We start from the raw sequence: 16,522 nt of genomic DNA on the forward strand, positions 1-16,522 counted from the left end.
ATGATAAATCACTCCAAACTGAATGTATGACAATTGATTCGATGTGATCTAAGAGGAAAAAAACATGAAGGCTATGTTTTGACGACTCTGAGTTTACGTGTCGCCTCGACAACCTTTAAATTTTTTTAAAGTGTGCTTCATACATTATGGAGACTACGAATGTGGCGAGTCTTCTATAATTGCCCTAAGGTTAGATGAAAGAGGAGAGGATTATTGAATCATACGGCTCTTCGAAGTATAGATAGAAGCGTGCATAATTAGTAAGTGCATCCACTGGCTCGATAACTATATTTTTTGTAAAGCATCAGATCTACTATCTATATCATACCTACCTACTAATAAAGCAAGGTGCGTTTCTCTGATTTTTTTTCATCTGTTCATCATTGATTTTTTTTCTATTCGAGTTTTTCTTGAGGGAAATTTTTGTCCAGAATTTTGTACTTGGGCAGTGTGGCCCAGCAAAGGCAGCCCATTTATTTTTCTACCCATGCAGCCTGAAAATGCTATTTTTTGCGTGCAGTGGCAAATAGTCAGAGCTTCGCACAGGACACCAATAACTGGGCCGGCCCGTATTAGTTTTTGTGTGTGTCCTGCTTCTATTTTTCTGTTTCTTTCTATTATCCCTTCCTTTTAATTTTTACTTTTTCCATCCAACTTTATTTTTTTCTTTTTTTCAAATTTGAATTTTTTAGAAAACATTCAGAATTTTTTAAAAAGGTCAGAATTCCGAAAAGTTGTTCCCGATATGAAAAATGTACGGCATTTTAATTTTTTTGTTCTCGTTCCAAATTCATAAAATGCTCTTGCTTTTTCAAAAATATTTGTGTTTTCAAAAATTGTTCGAGATTTTCTAAACTAAATTGCATTTTGAAAATGTTCCAAATTCGAAAAATATTCTTGTTGTAATGAAATATTTACAAATTCAAAATTATGTTCGTGTTTACAAAAACATATTTTCTAGAATTGTTCTGAATATTCAAAACATGGTCCATTTCAAAAATTGCTAACAAATTAAAAAATGTTCATATTTTTATAAAAGGTTCATGTTTTTAGAATTTTTTTGTAAATTTCAAATAATCTTCCCGTTTCAAATTCCGTTCATCTTTTTAGAAAAATGAACGAATTTTACACAAACAAAATTGTATTTTGGTAAAATGTTTGGAATTTCAAAAAATGTGCACTTTTCCAAGAATATTTGCCATTTCTAATTATTAATATAACTTTTGCAAATTAAAAAATACAAAATGTTTTGAATCTAAGCTGGCAGTTGTTTTTAAACATGCACGCTGGCTATTGGTTAGCAGGAACTATTTCTTCGAGTGGCTAACAGTACGTGGTCAAGTGTTTGAGGTCATGAGTTCGGTCCTTCAACTCGTCGTTTTTTTAGAATTTTACTCACGCCTTACAAACATAGGACATTTTTTTTGCCTACCAATGTGCTAGTCGGTACGCGAATTGTTATGCGTCCCATGCACTATTTGATGATAAAAGAGAATATGCCGGTTGGCTATAATTGAAAAAAATTGTGGGCATGTGATAATAAGAGAGAACTATGTTGATTTAGCTTTAATTAAAAAGCTATGTGGACGTGAGTGCTAAAATAATCAAAGAGAATAAACCCTGATTAAGAAGGGTATGTCTGATTATGCTAACAAAAAGGGACTTATGTGCTGCAACTAGTAATCCATTTGGTTACGTGGTGATAGGAGAGTGTAGTCAAGCAACCATGCCTCGAAGGTCGTCGCGCAGCCATGAAACAAGGAGGCAGCCACAACCCCGACACAGTGGCGGACCCAGAGGAGAAAAGGCACGAGTTGGGTGGCCGCCGTCACGCCGACCAACCCACCATTATCAAGACATCATGGGCCGAACATGACCCGCGAGAAGACCCCCAACTCCTCGCTTTGCTGCCGCACTGCCGTGAAGATTCCTTTGATGGACACATAAATTATCTCTCCGGTTGCTTCTCGCAAAATATATCTTTTTCCGTTGCAACGCATGGGTATATGTGCTAGTAAAGATCCACCGGAAGTACAAAGCGGGTCAAGCGTAATAAGCATTACATCGAGGTAGTTGATGACATGTTTCCTGCACTTCCTATAAACTGGCCAGGCATTTTTACTTCTCGGAGGATTCAAACTCTGAAGTTAAACAATTTGAAATTTGAAATGACGATGTTTCATCAGTTCCAAAAAAAAAAAGAGGCACGGACTGCGCAAAACCCAGAGCCCAGTGCCGTCCCGACCCGGCCCATCCCCCACTCGACCTCGCCTTCGCTCCTTCTCCGACCCGTCTTTCTTCTTCTTCGTCTACAAGAAAAAAGACGGAAAAGGAAAATTAATTCCTTCTCTTATTTACCACCCCATCCGAGAAAAGAGGGAAGAAAAATCCTCCGCCGCTAAACCCTAGCTAGCTCGAACCCCGGCGAGGCCAGCGAGAGGTCGGGATCCGCGGAGATGCCTTCGGCTTCGTCGGCGGTGGGGAGGCTGCAGGCGGCGGCTCAGGACGCCGCCAACTCCTCCTCCTCCTCCTCCTCCGCGCGCTCCGCCACCGCCGCCTTCTCCGACCAGCTCCTGGTGCCCAGGGAGGCAGGGTATGACCGAGCTCCCCCTCCCCTCTCCCTCTGGTTCGATCGATGCGCCTGTTTTGGCTCGCTCGCCCGGTAGATTGCTTCGATTTGGGGGCGGATATCGCGCTATGCTGCCCAGTAGTTTGGGGATATCAAGCATATTGTACTGTACACTGTGGCAGTAGCTGACGCGCATGTAGGAAATCCTTTGCAACACCTGCACCGCATGTTTTCTCTATGGCTATCATCAAAGCTGAAAAAGCTTGACTAAACGAGTAAAATTGATTTGATCCGCAATAAATATTTGGCTGGGGAAAGCTTCAGTTATGTGTATGGTAGGGCAACCCAATTATTCGACTTCTGTTTACTGTTATATGCCAGTATTTTGGGTGTCCATATGGTGCTATGTAGCTTTCTGCATCTTAACGGATGCCAAACCGTAAACCTGATAACAAGAATTAGGCTGAGCAATGTACTCTGTATGTTCTACATATATTTGTGGAACTTCTAAACAGCAGATATTCGGTTGCCAGTGTACATGCTTAGCCACGTTGATTTAGGAGATTGCAACTCTGCCTCACTATGCAGTTGCTGAATTTTCCATATCCCACTTCTATGACTGTACCCTCTGACTTCCCCTGTGCCTCCTTAGGCAAATCCTCAGGCCTTTCTGCCTCATGCTCCCATGCTCATCCTCCTGCTTTGTGCCGTGCTGCCACTGTGGTGCTGCACCAACTGAGGTTGCCACCCTTGAGCAGTGGCTGCAGGGGGGTGAAGTGCACTGATCCCTAATCTGAAGAAACCTGACCCAGTCGTTTTTTTTATCCTAATTGAAATTTTTAGCAGTGGCTCCAGTTTATTTATTTTTGGTCATTAGTTGATTGAAAGCTGCTTGATACTTGTAGCGGAAAGTTTGGTTTCTGTTTCATTCATTTGTACAAGTTCTAGGATTTGTCCGAAGTTCTATTAGAACCTCCAAGTTTAAAGACTGGAAAATCAATCCAGTAGATAGCATGCTTTGAAATTTTGTGACATGCAACTGAATGCTGGGGATGGAACAAAGACAATGTGGAGGGTTGGGGTCTGCATCTGCCAACCAAAGCTGCAGTCATCTACCAAATAGACTCTGTGCCTATATAGTGAAATCTGTATGGCACATGCATGGCATCTACTCTCAGTCTTTGTTTCTAGATTTAGGCTGCAGCAGTAACATTTTTGGTGATGTAAATGTGCACATGTTGTACTGTAAATCTGTAATCCCTGACTAAAGTTATGTGCCTTGCAAGTTTGCAACTGACGTGCGATCCTTTGGTATTGCAGCCGGATGGTGTCTCTGTCAGCTTGCGCAAAGTTCGGCGCCGTCAGCTTTGTGGTTGGCGTCATGGTTGGCTTCACCCTGAATAAAAGGCTGCGCCGGTGGGCTGCCAAGCTGCTCAAGAGAATTAAGGACGATAACTAGCAAAGCTAGTGCATTTAATCTTGAAAGAAATTTTGTTGGGCAAGTGTGCTCTAGTTACCTCTATAGTAACCCCAAGTTGAACCTCATTGACTGCTTGGATCAACTGTGATGGATACAACATAGTCGTTTGTAAGCTGTATTGCAAAATTCTCTTTTGGGGATCTTTATTACTGGTGCAGATTCTGCAGTACATCTCTCGTTGACCTGGTGCCGTTGTGTTGAGACTGGCTTTCATTGCTGGTTGATGAAAATGATGAGCTAATGTTGTTTGGTTAAATAATATCCTGACAATTGAATTAATAATGGAAGTAGCTAGTGTTGTTTGGGTATACAATTCATTCCAACTGAGGGCTTTGCTGTTGGCTTGGCTTTCCAGTATATATATGCTGCTGCCGGCTTAGGTAAGGCATCAGGCTGAATCATCAAGAAAGAAAAAGTGAGCCACCTTGAGTGCTTTTGCTTTTGCCTTTTGCTGCAATGGTGGGTGGGAAGGATGGAATAATTAGTGGGTTAAACAAATTAAGATAAGCATCATTAGCCTTCTTCACCTCTATTCTCTTCCAGCCAGCACCAAAGCCTGCCTTTATGCGACTAATTCTTGCTTCAGACCAAAGTGATTCCCCGCTGAGTTCGCCTCCTCGAGTGTGCTTTTCACTGATTTCCCGAAGATATTGTTCGCTCTATTCTTCCTCTTCTTCACACACAGAGGAAAAGTTTGTCTTGATCCTCTCAAGTTCGTCGTTCCTTCCCCGTTGGTCCACTGGTCACCACTGATTGAAGTGATCCTGTGGACTTACCGGCCCGTGTTCAGGTATATATTTGATCTCAGTATCCTTAACTTCTTGATCTGTATTGCGGTGGGTGGCACTCCTTCTTGTTCACTAATTGATACATAATCTTGTATTATCTATATATAATACTGCAGGTGTAGAAGCAGTATGGTTTTCTGGTGGTGATTGAACGGTAATCTTCTATGAGATCGACTGATCATCATAGCAAACTGATTCTTCAAGATTTATGATCACTATTGGTTCTTACTATTGACGGGTTTTCCTTGACCAGAGAGTGGTTTGTAAGGTAAAGACTTGCAATCAACTTAACTTTCATTAGTCCAGTCGAATAAACTACTCCCTCCGTTCGGAATTACTTGTCTCGGAAATGGATGTATCTAGAACTAAAAGACGTCTAGATACATCCATTTTTGCGACAAGTAATTCCGAACGGAGGGAGTAGTTATCAAGATTTCTAGGCTAGCACTGGGGCTATTCATCAGATGAATCAGAAAAGCAAAAAAGCTGCTGGATGATTAATCTAGGTGTTGTAACAGATAGAAATATACTTCATCCGGTCCTTTTTACTCCGCTTATACTTGACGCAACATTTTCTTTGGTTCCGATTGATATGTAGACTGCAGACTGCTATGCAGCTGCCATTGGATGGCGCCCTTAATTAGGCAAGACAAACTAATAAATATTTTTGTATGAAAAACTGAAACACATGTAAATTTGCGAGCACAAAAACTTGAACTTAGTCCTTGATACATGGAACTACTCAAGGTGCTGAATCTATATGTATGTTGCATACATAGCTTTCATTAGGCAAAAAAAAAAGGTAACCAAGTAGCTTCTAGTGTATCTGTAGAGCCTTGTCTAATTTTGGAAAGCATTCATTTTCAGCTTCCAATTTCTGCTATTCTCAGAACAAGTCACCGTGGTGGTTTGGGTTGATCTCCCTTGCCGAGTTTGTCTGATTGATGGCAGCCATACTTGAATCGTTGCTTGGATCATGTGCCAGTAAGTTGCAGAATATCATTACAGATGAGGCCATACTAATCCTCGGGGTGGAAGAAGAGCTCAGAGAAGTCCTGCGACGAGTAGAACTGATAAAATGTTGCATATATGATGCTGAGAAAAGGAGGACAAAAGAGCTAGCAGTAAACAATTGGCTTGGCCAACTGAGAGATGTTATATATGATGTTGATGAAATCCTAGATGTGGCTAGATGTAAAGGAAGCAAGATACTTCCTGATGATCCTTCTTCATCATCAAGCAAATCAGCTGCATGTACAGGCTTCTCAGTTTCCTCTTGCTTTTGTAACATCTGGTCACGTCATGATGTTGCTGTTCGGATTAGAAGCCTCAACATAAAGATAGAAAACATTTCAAAGGACAAGATATTCTTAACGTTCAACAATTGTACACAACCTGCTGGAAATGGTCCAACATCCAAACTGATAAGAAGTTCCAACCTCGTTGAGCCCAACCTTGTGGGAAAGGAGATCATACGTTCTAGCAGGAGGTTGGTGGACTTAGTTCATTCACACAAGGAAAATAAGTCTTACAAGCTTGCTATTGTTGGAACCGGGGGAGTTGGTAAGACAACACTAGCTCAAAAGATATACAATGACAACAAAATAAAAGGAAGCTTTAAGATACACGCATGGATTTGTGTGTCGCAAGATTACAATCAAGTTACTCTTCTGAAAGAGGTTCTCCGTAATATTGGTGTGCATCATCAGCAAGGTGAAACCATAGCCGAGCTGCAGAGAAAGCTTGCAGAAGCAATCAAGGACAAGAGTTTCTTTCTTGTTCTAGATGATGTGTGGCAGTCAAATGTTTGGACAGATTTAATAAGAATTCCAGTAAACGAAACAGCTGCTGGAGTAATATTGGTAACTACAAGAGATGATCAAATTGCAATGACAATAGGTGTGCAGCATATCCATCGAGTTGATCTCATGTCAGTAGAGGTGGGATGGGAGCTACTTTGGAAGAGCATGAATATTGATGAAGAGAAAGAAGTGCAAAATCTAAGAAACATCGGGATTGAGATTATTCGTAAATGTGGCTGCCTCCCTCTTGTAATCAAGGTTACAGCTAGTGTTTTGGCAAGCAGAGGTCGTACGGAGAATGAGTGGAAAAGGTTTTTGGGAAGATATGCTGGATCCCAGAGCATGCTTTCTGATGAAATAGAAAGAGCTATACGTCTAAGCTACGACGAGTTACCGCATCGTCTGAAGCAGTGTTTCCTTTATTGTGCTTTGCATATTGAAGATTCTCTCATTCGGCGTGGAGAAATTGTCCGGTTATGGATTGCTGAAGGGTTCATCATGGAGCAGCAAGGCCAATCACTAGAAGACATAGCAGAAGGGTACTTCTATGAGCTAATCCATCGAAACCTCCTCCAACCAGATAACAAATATTTTGATCAGGAGAGATGTAGAATGCATGACCTCCTGAGACAGTTTGCTTTAAATATATCAAGAGAAGAATGTTTTGTTGGAGACGTTGAAACATTAAGAGGTGAAAATATGTCAAAGCTGCGACGTGTTACGGCTGTCACTAAGAAGGATATATTGGTGTTACCTAGAGTCGATAAGGTGGAAGTTAAGGTGAGGACTTTTCTAAGTGTTCATGGTGCACAGAGAATGGAGGATGCATTGTTCAAGAGATTTCTGCTTCTTCGTGTTCTGGTGCTGAATTACTCACTTGTACAAAGTGTTCCAGATTGTATAGGAAAATTGATCCATCTACATCTACTTGATCTGAATTATACTGGCATATCTTGTCTTCCAGAATCCATTGGCTCCCTAAGAAACCTTCAAGTATTGAGCTTGGATTATTGTGGTTCTCTGCATAGTCTTCCTTCAACAATGACCCAGTTGTGCAGTTTAAGATGTCTTTCTCTTGATGGTACAAATATAGATCAGATTCCAAAAGGGATAGCAAAACTGAAGTTCCTCAACACTTTACAAGGATTCCCTGTAGCTGACGGAAGTGATAATGTTAATGTACAAGATGGATGCAAGTTGGAAGACTTGTCTTATGTGTCGCAGATGAGGGATCTTGGCCTTGTTAAATTGGAAAGAGCAGCTCATTGTGCTACAAATGCAGTGCTGACAGACAAAATGCATCTAAAAAACCTAAGTCTAAGGTGGACTGAACGTGGAGATGGGCAATATTCAGAAGAAGACATTAGCAATGCTGAGCGGGTCTTGGAGCAGCTAGCACCTCCAATTAACTTGGAACACCTGTGGATTTTTAATTTCTTTGGCCAGCGGTATCCCACCTGGTTTGGTACCACCTGTTTGCCTTCACTGGAGCATTTGGGCCTCGGGAATGTAATATCCTGTGAGGATATTCCATTGATTGGGCAGCTACCCAACTTGAAATATCTGAGAATTGATGGAGCATATGCAGTTACCAAGGTTGGACCTGAATTTGTTGGTTGTAGGAAGGGTGATCCTTCAATGAGTTAGTTTCTTTTCCTAAACTCGAATGTTTGATCCTCAAGGATATGCCCAACTGGGAGGAGTGGTCTTTTTTTGAGGATCCGGAAGTGGATGCCCATTCTGCAAGGTTGCAACTGCTGCCCCGTTTAGTGCTTTTGAAACTCGATGGTTGCCCGAAGCTGAGGGCTCTCCCGCGGCAGCTTGGAGAGGTCGCTGCCAGCTTGAAGGAGCTTAGATTAATTGGAACAAACAACTTGAAGGCCCTGGAGGACTTCCCACTGCTCTCGGTTCTCCTTATACAGAATTGTACGAGCCTGGAGTTGATTTCCAACCTCCCTCGAGTGACAGACATGTGTGCACATGCCTGTCCAAACTTAAGCCATGTAGAGGGGTTGGGTAGTTTGCAGCAGCTGGGGCTGGGCGTGGATATGCAAGAGATCTCTTCCCACTGGCTGCCTCAGCTTCAAAAACAGAACCAGCGAGTTCATGGCGAAGACCTGGATGTCTACACGCTGTCTACCAGTTAGATGGCAATGAAAGCACAAGGTATGAACACCGCATATATACTGGCTGGACATTTTGTTTTGTGTCTTTAATTCTCTGGACCTTAATTTTATGCCCCATTGGATACACAAATTGCAAGCTTCATATGGCATTATTCGATGCACCAGAAATGCTTAAATTTGTTTTCCTTGTACACATTTGAAAAGAGCTTTAGTACATGTCCATGGAAGCAGATTGCAGGCATATACAAGTTATCAAGTGTTGTGTGTTCCTCTAAGTTGCTTATGTGTTCCATAGTATATGCTCATCAGAACTACTACGGTTTGTTTCTTAATTCTGTTATATATATGCTGGACTGTTGGTGCAGTTCACTTCAGTGGGCAAAGCATGGGACATGCTAAGTTGAGGAAGCCTGTCAATGCTGAAGATGCGGAAAGTATCCTATTTTTCTGTGGGCAGGTTCCCTTCAAATACTGTATTGCATTTCATTTTGCTTATTTCTAAATTCGGCCGGAGGCCTTTGTTGTACTAAACCTCCTGTGCACTTTATTTTCCGACCAGTTCCGTTTTATTTTCCCTGAACTTGAGGCCACAGGCCTTTGATGCACTGAACCTGAGAGACACAGTTTGGTTCTTTGAATGTTATGGATGAACTTTATTTTCGCACGATTGTATGCTTTGGATGGAAGTGATGCATTTCGTTTTATTTTGTTTCTGAACTTGGGCCTGAGGCTTTGCTACAGTGAACATGTGTAACCTGTATGTATGGCTGAACTTGTGTGTGTGACCTGGTGAAGGAAGAGCAATTTGTTTCTGTAATCCTGCGTTCCGTCGTATGGCGAAACTGCATTATCAGAAGGACTGTCTGGCTGAAATCAGGACCAAAAATAATTTTGTACATATTTTTTCCCTGGTTGTTGCCATACTGACATTGCTGTAGAGTGCAGACTGAACACAACGACGAGATGTGCACAGTGCGGTGGAGGTGGATGCTGCCTGCAGATGTGCCGGAGCGCTGGACTTGGGCGAAGGGCGGAGGGCCACGATGAAACTGCATTTTGGAGCAGATATCTGAACTATGAAGCACAAGGTCAGTTTCTCTGCAAAAAGAGCTGAATAAGAACAAGGAAAACACACAAACTACCACATGCACCATCTGCCCTAGCAAGCAATGCTCTTTGGGACTATCCTTACTGAACTTATATACTGCAATTTAGCCATTTTTATTTTTTTTTCTCACGACTCTCTCCTTGGGGCGTGATGGCGGAGCTCCGAAGGCGGTGGCGGAGGAGTGGCCCAAATATTCGTTCTCAGGGCTCTCATTTTTATTTTTTATCAAGTTCGTTCTTAAAAATATTTCCATTTTAAAAAAAAATTGTTTGTGTTTTCAAAGAATGTCCCGAACCTTTAGAGATTTCTTTTGTTGGACCTTGACCCAAATTTCATGTGTTTTGACAATTCTTCCTGAAATGCTAAAAAATGTTCCCGGAGCTTTAGTAAGTGTTTGCATTTCCAAAAAATGTTCCTAGATTAAACTGTTCGTTCTTAAAATATTCATAATAAAAAAGTGTTCCCTTTTTTGAAAGTGTTCGTGCTTTTGTTGGGGCGAGTGGGGTTGGCCCCAGAAACTGTTGTTGTTTAGGGCATCTCCAGCCGGCCCCCCAGGAAGCCCCCCACGAGCACTTTTTGGACGCCGGCGTCTATTTTTTCTCCCAGTTGGGATCCCAAGACCTCAAAAAGCGCCGGATTTGTCTAAAATTACGGCCGGCGCGCGCAAGCGGAACGCAGCAAACCAGGAGGCAGCTGGGGGCGCCGGCGCGATACTTTCACTGCCAAAGGGCCACTGCCAGCCTCTCTACCCCTTCTCCTTATTTTCCTGGCTTGGCCCACCATGTGATGCATGCAAAAAAAAGACAAGCTCTCTCCCGCATGCCCGCCTCGCTCCTCTGCTCTCTTTCCTCTCTCCCCTGCTCCTCGCTCCGGCGAGCCGGCCCCGTCTCCCGTCGCCGGCCTCGCCCGCATCTCCCTGGAGGAGCCGCAAGCGGCCGACCCCGTCGCCCGTCGTTGGCCCCGCGTCGCACCTCCCCGGAGCAGCCGCGGAGAAGAAGGTCTCGCCCGCTCGGACACTCCACCTTGTCAGCGCGGCGCCTCGGGGCCACGGAAGCGGACGACGGCGCGGGACGCACGAGGCCGTCCTCGTTGCCCTGCCACAGGTGCACCGGGCACGGCGGCTCCGGCAGCGCCATGGGGTCGAACTCCCACTTGCCGAACATGACGGCCATGTCCCTGTAGTACGACTCCTGGATCTCCTGCCGCGTCGCCATCTCCCTCTTCTTCCGGAGGGTGCCGGGGGCGTGTGCGCCACGCGCAGCGCCCACTGGTCGCCGCGCTCTTGCCGGCCGTACTCCCGCGCCGCCAGCTCCACCGGGAACCCGGGCCACCAGTAGTTCACCACCGGCGCCAGCATGGCGGCCCCGGCGATCCGCTCCGGGATGTACCTGAGTGCACCCGGGTCCGCCGGCGGGCCCGTGTGGAGCAGGCGGCGGGCGGGCGGCAGCATGGCGTGGGGCTTGGGAGGGAGGGAGAGCGGCGCCGGGGCCGTGGCCGCGCGGGCGAGCGGGCTGACGCCGGCAAGCGGGCCGGACGACGGCTGACGGGCGTGAGAAGGAGCCGGCCAGGTCGCGGGCGCGAGGCTGCCGGCGGTGGCGAGCTTTGTGAGCAGAGCACGCACGACTTGGGCGGTGTGGTGGGGGGGGGCAACGAGTGGATATCATTCCACCCCCAGGCTAAAATTTTCGCCGGTAGCCCCCCAAGGGGCGAAAAAAATGCCTCCTGGGGGGCTTAACGGCTGGAGATGCCCTTACAGGGCTGGGCCTGTGGTATCTCCTCGTTTTCTTTCCCCATCGTCAGAACGGAGCCGCCGCCGCCGCCGCGGTTCCCCTGCACGGCCGTCGTCGTCATCCTCCTCCGACTGAAATCCCTCCCCTCCATACAACCTTTCAGCGATTCCTCTCGGTTGCTTCCGCTATCCTCACTAACTCCTCTGCGCCACCCTCGCCCCCAGCAATTAATGGCTTCGTCCGCGCTCGCCGCAGCCAGGTGCTTCGCGGCCGAGGGCGCCACCTGCACGCCGACGGGCATGCGAGATCTGGGCGACCACGAGGCGTCTCTCCTCCTGCTGCTGCTTCCGCCTCCGCCCAATGTCTGCCAGTCCATCAGAGTAACAGGCCGGTTAGATAGATTAGATTGCACTAATTAATCTCAATCCTCCTCTTCTTGTAGCGAGAAAATGTAAGGTCTGGACTCTGGACCAAAGAATTGATGTTTGGACCGGTGTTTATTGGCATCAGTTGCTTCATTTCTGTTTGAGGAGTGGATGTGTCGACCGGTGTCGGTGTGTCCTTAACCCAGAAGACCACCATTAGTTCTTGTTTTATCCTAGTGTTTCAAGAAAACAAGTACTCCCTCCGTTCTGAATTTGAACTAAAACCAGTAAATCGGAACAGAGGGAGTAGTAGCTAATACGTGATGTTCACAATATATGCCCCCGTCAATTATGATACAACGCATAGATACATTGATTCCATTTACAAGGGGTTGTGTCTAAACAATATATATGTGCTGTGGGCATGTGAGCAGACTTAATCTATTTGCAGGTATCTGTGAAAACAAAAGCTCCTTGCAGGAGGTTTCACGTGTCCCCGTGGAATCTCGAGGTACAGGTATATCAGTTGGCACTGACGAATGCTACTAGTTAAGGGAGATGGTGGCGGAGAGCGAGGGCAGGGGCTCCGGCAAGGTCGAGGTCGAGGAGGAGGAGGCACAGGCGCGCGACGACGTCAAGGGGCAGACTCCGGCGGAGAGCGAGGGCAGGGGCTCCGGCGAGGGCGAGGGCAGGGGCTCCGGCGGAGGCGGCGAGGGGGAGAAGAGAGAGTGGGGAATTGGGGGAGGAAGTAGAGGAGAGGGAAGCCTGCGCAGGGGTTAGGTGAAAAAAGCTTTAACAGTAGCGTGGGGAGCGAAAACGCGCTGCTGCTAAAATTCGTAGCAATAGGGTGCCCTCACAAACTCGCTACTACTAAGATGGGCCCATCCTGTGGTGTGTTCAAACTTAGCAATAGCGCCCTACCCTAAAAGTGCGCTTCTACTAATTTTGTAGTAGTAGCGCGGGTTTTAGAAGGGCGCTACTACTATACCTAGCACGTCGGGAACGGTGTGGCAATTATAGTAGTAGCGTGTTTTGTTCCTGCCACGCTACTGCTAAGAGGATAATAGTAGCGCCCTTTAAGTCAATGCGCTACTGCTAAGTAGCAGTAGCGCCTCATTTTAACACGCGCTACTAGTAAGATTCTGTGTATAAGGTTTTCCCTAGTAGTGTGCCCTTGAACCCACTTGACTTGTTCTTGTTGAAGTTGGGCCTTGTGTTCTTCTTGCTCCAAAATTGCCTTGAAGCAAGAACCATGTGCTCATGATAACCATATTTTGTATCTTTGGGGTTTCTCTCCTCATCTTCCTCTTCTTCCACAATAACCTTGGCCTTCAAGGCAAGGTTCGGATTCTTTTCTCTTTGAGAACAGAACACCGCGTTGTCGGCGGTCTTGTCCAAGATCCTCATTGCCACAAACTCATCGAACACTTCATTTGAGGTCAAGGAGTGGAAGTCCGGTCTTTGATGGATGACGGAGGACATGGCCTTGTGGTAAGGCATCATTGCTTTGAGGAACTTGCGCTTGATCCAATTTTCATCCGTGTCCTTGCTCCCATGATCTCGGAGTGAGACCGTGAGTTTGGTTACTCTCCGAAAGAGCTCACGAGGTTCTTCATCTTCTTTCATTGCAAACTCATCGGCTTCATCTTGCACCACTTCATAGTTGGAGCGTTGAATGATTGCGCTTCCCTTATAGAGGGAAACAACACAATGCCATGCATCTTTGGCCATGGCGAAGGGTCAAAGATGAGGGAGATCTTTGGGTGGAACTGCATCTTGAATGACGAACAGAGCATTCTCATTGAATTGATTATACACGACTTCTCTAGGGGTGAAGTTGCTTCGGTCATGTGGATGGAAACCTTCTTCAATGATTCTCCAAAGATTACTATTCACATGATTTAAATGACGCTTGGAGCGATAAACCCAAGAATCAAAGTCCTCATTTTTCACAATCTTAGGAGTAGGGCCAGCATGATTTAAATGAGTAGAGGGAATCGGTCCTCCATAAATTGGAAGTTCCACATGGGCAAAGATGCCGGTGCCATTTCTACCACTAGTAGAAGGCCTTTTCACTAGTAGCTTCCCCTTGTCGGAGTTAGCATCCGTCACCTTGTTAGTGGGATCACCCACTTTCATCGGCAAGGTAGATAGTTTAAGTCCTTCTAAGATTTTATTAAACATGCTTTCAACCTTGGTTGTCATGGAGGTTTTCAATGTGTCCAAAGCCACATTGAATTCCTCACGAGAAACTGTGGTTCCCCCATCGGCCGTAGACGAGCTCGGATTCACACCGGAGTGTTCCTTCCCACCGTCTACGGTGTCAACCATACTCTTCGGACGACAAAGTCCTTAATAAAGAGACAAGGCTATGATACCAATTGAAAGGATCGATATATTTGACTAGAGGGCGGGGGGGTGAATAGGCCGCTAACAATTTTTAGCCTTTCTTTACCAATTTCAACTTTGCATCAAGTAGGTTGTCTAGATATGCAACTAGGTGAGCAACCTATATGATGCGATAACAACAAGCACACAAGCAAGCAAAAGATGCAACACAATATAAACTTGCACAAGTAAAGGTGAGAGATAACCAAAAGGGGAACCGATGGAGACAAGGATGTGTTACCGAAGTTCCTTCCTTTTGAGGGGAAGTACGTCTCCGTTAGAGCGATGTGGAGGCACAATGCTCCCCAAGAAGCCACTAGGGCCACCGCATTCTCCTCGTGCCCTCACATAATGCGAGATGTCGTGATTCCACTGTTGGTTCCCTTGGAGGCGGCGACCGAACCTTTACAAACAAGGTTGGGGCAATCTCCACAACTTAATTGGAGGCTCCCAACGACACCACGAAGCTTCACCACATTGGACTATGGCTCCGCGGTGACCTCAACCGTCTAGGGTGCTCAAGCACCCAAGAGTAACAAGATCTGCAAAGGATTAGTGGGGGAATCAAATTTCTCTTGGTGGAAGTGTAGATCGGGGCCTTCTCAACCAATCCCGAGCAAATCAACAAGTTTGATTGGCTAGGGAGAGAGATTGGGCGAAAATGGAGAGCTTGGAGCAACAATGGAGCTTAGGGTTGGAAGAGGTAGTCAACTAGAGGAAGAAGACACCCCTTATATAGTGGAGAGATAAATCCAACCTTATCTACTTAACCAGCCCGCGACTTGCGGTACTACCGCCCCAAACAAGCAGTACTACCGCAAGGGCTCGTGGTACTACTGCGGTACTACCGCTGCTACGGCAGGAGCTAGCCCAGGCCTGAAGCGCAAAGGCTGAGGGCGGTACTGCCGCTAGCGTGGTACTACCGCTCCCCCATGCAGTACTACCGCAAGGCAGGATTGGACTAGCCTGGGAAGGACGCGGATGAATAAAATTACATCCGTGCCAACTTCCGTTGAAAATCAAACAATGCAAAAGTCCGACACGGTACTACCGCACGCGGTACTACCGCGCAGGGAGTGGATGTAAACAATTACATCCGCCCCTACTTCCGCTCATGTTGCCGTTCCAGACCAGGACTCACGGTACTACCGGGCACATGGGGCGGTACTACTGCTTAGGGAGCGGATGTAAAAAATTACATCCGCCCCTACAGCCGCACGAGCGGCTGAGTCTGGTTTGAGGCCACGGTACTACAACTCCTCAGGAGCGGTACTACCGTGGGCACCTACGGTACTACCGCAACCTCGTTCGGTACTACCGCAGGGGCCTGCGGTACTACCGCTCTCAGGAGCAGTACTACCGCATGCCCCAGAATAGCAACACTAGGAATCCTTCTCTTTTGCATATATATGAAGAAAACGGAGGATGCTCCAAAGCGCAAAGGGAAAGGCGGTGCAGAGGGAGTAAACATGTACGTGATGATTCCACCCGAACCTTTCCAAAGCGGACCCCCTCTTAATAGTACGGCTTTCCTACGACTCAAATCCACAAAAAGAAACGTAGAAAAACGCTGTCTTCAATAGTCTTCAAGGGGCACCAAACCGTCTTGTGCCTAGTGACGAAACGTCTGAAAAACTCAAGGCACACGGTTAATCCGCAAAAGCATTGTCATCAATCACCAAAACACCTTAGGGATAAATATGCCCTTACAAAAAGGTTCTTCGAAATATTGGTGTGCATCATGAGCAAGGGGAAACCACAACAGAGCTACAGAGGAAGCTTGCAGAAACGATTGAAGGGAAGAGTTTCTTTCTGGTTCTAGATGATGTGTGGCATTCCAATGTATGGACGGATTTATTAAGACCTGCATTACATGAAACAAGATCCGGAGTAATATTGGTGACCACACGAGATGATCAAATTACAAAGAGAATAGATGTAGACTATACCCATCGAGTTGATCTCATGTCAGTAGAGGTCGGATGGGAGCTACTTTGGAAGAGCATGAACATTGACAAGGAGAAAGAAGTGCAGAATTTAAGAAACACAGGAATTGAGATTGTTCATAAATGTGGCTGCCTCCCTCTTGCAATCAAGGTTACTCCTGGTTCTTTGGCCTGCAAGGATCTAACAGATAATGAGTGGAGAAAGTATTTGGGAAAATAT

At 45.9% G+C, this 16,522-nt stretch overlaps 1 protein-coding gene and 1 pseudogene across 1 annotated transcript; both read left to right on the forward strand.

Moving 5' to 3' along the window:
* Positions 1 to 2,331: 2,331 nt before the first annotated feature.
* On the forward strand, positions 2,332 to 4,218 carry LOC119274719. The gene is made up of 2 exons (XM_037555438.1): positions 2,332 to 2,593; positions 3,890 to 4,218. Exons 1-2 carry the CDS (start codon positions 2,457 to 2,459, stop codon positions 4,026 to 4,028), a joined length of 276 nt encoding a protein of 91 aa, XP_037411335.1. The 5' UTR covers positions 2,332 to 2,456; the 3' UTR covers positions 4,029 to 4,218.
* Positions 4,219 to 4,351: 133 nt separating this feature from the next.
* On the forward strand, positions 4,352 to 9,538 carry LOC119274718 (annotated as a pseudogene).
* The last annotated feature ends 6,984 nt before the right edge of the window (positions 9,539 to 16,522 follow it).

Source organism: Triticum dicoccoides, chromosome 3B (assembly GCF_002162155.2).
Source record: "Triticum dicoccoides isolate Atlit2015 ecotype Zavitan chromosome 3B, WEW_v2.0, whole genome shotgun sequence".
In the NCBI taxonomy this organism is placed as follows: domain Eukaryota; kingdom Viridiplantae; phylum Streptophyta; class Magnoliopsida; order Poales; family Poaceae; genus Triticum; species Triticum dicoccoides.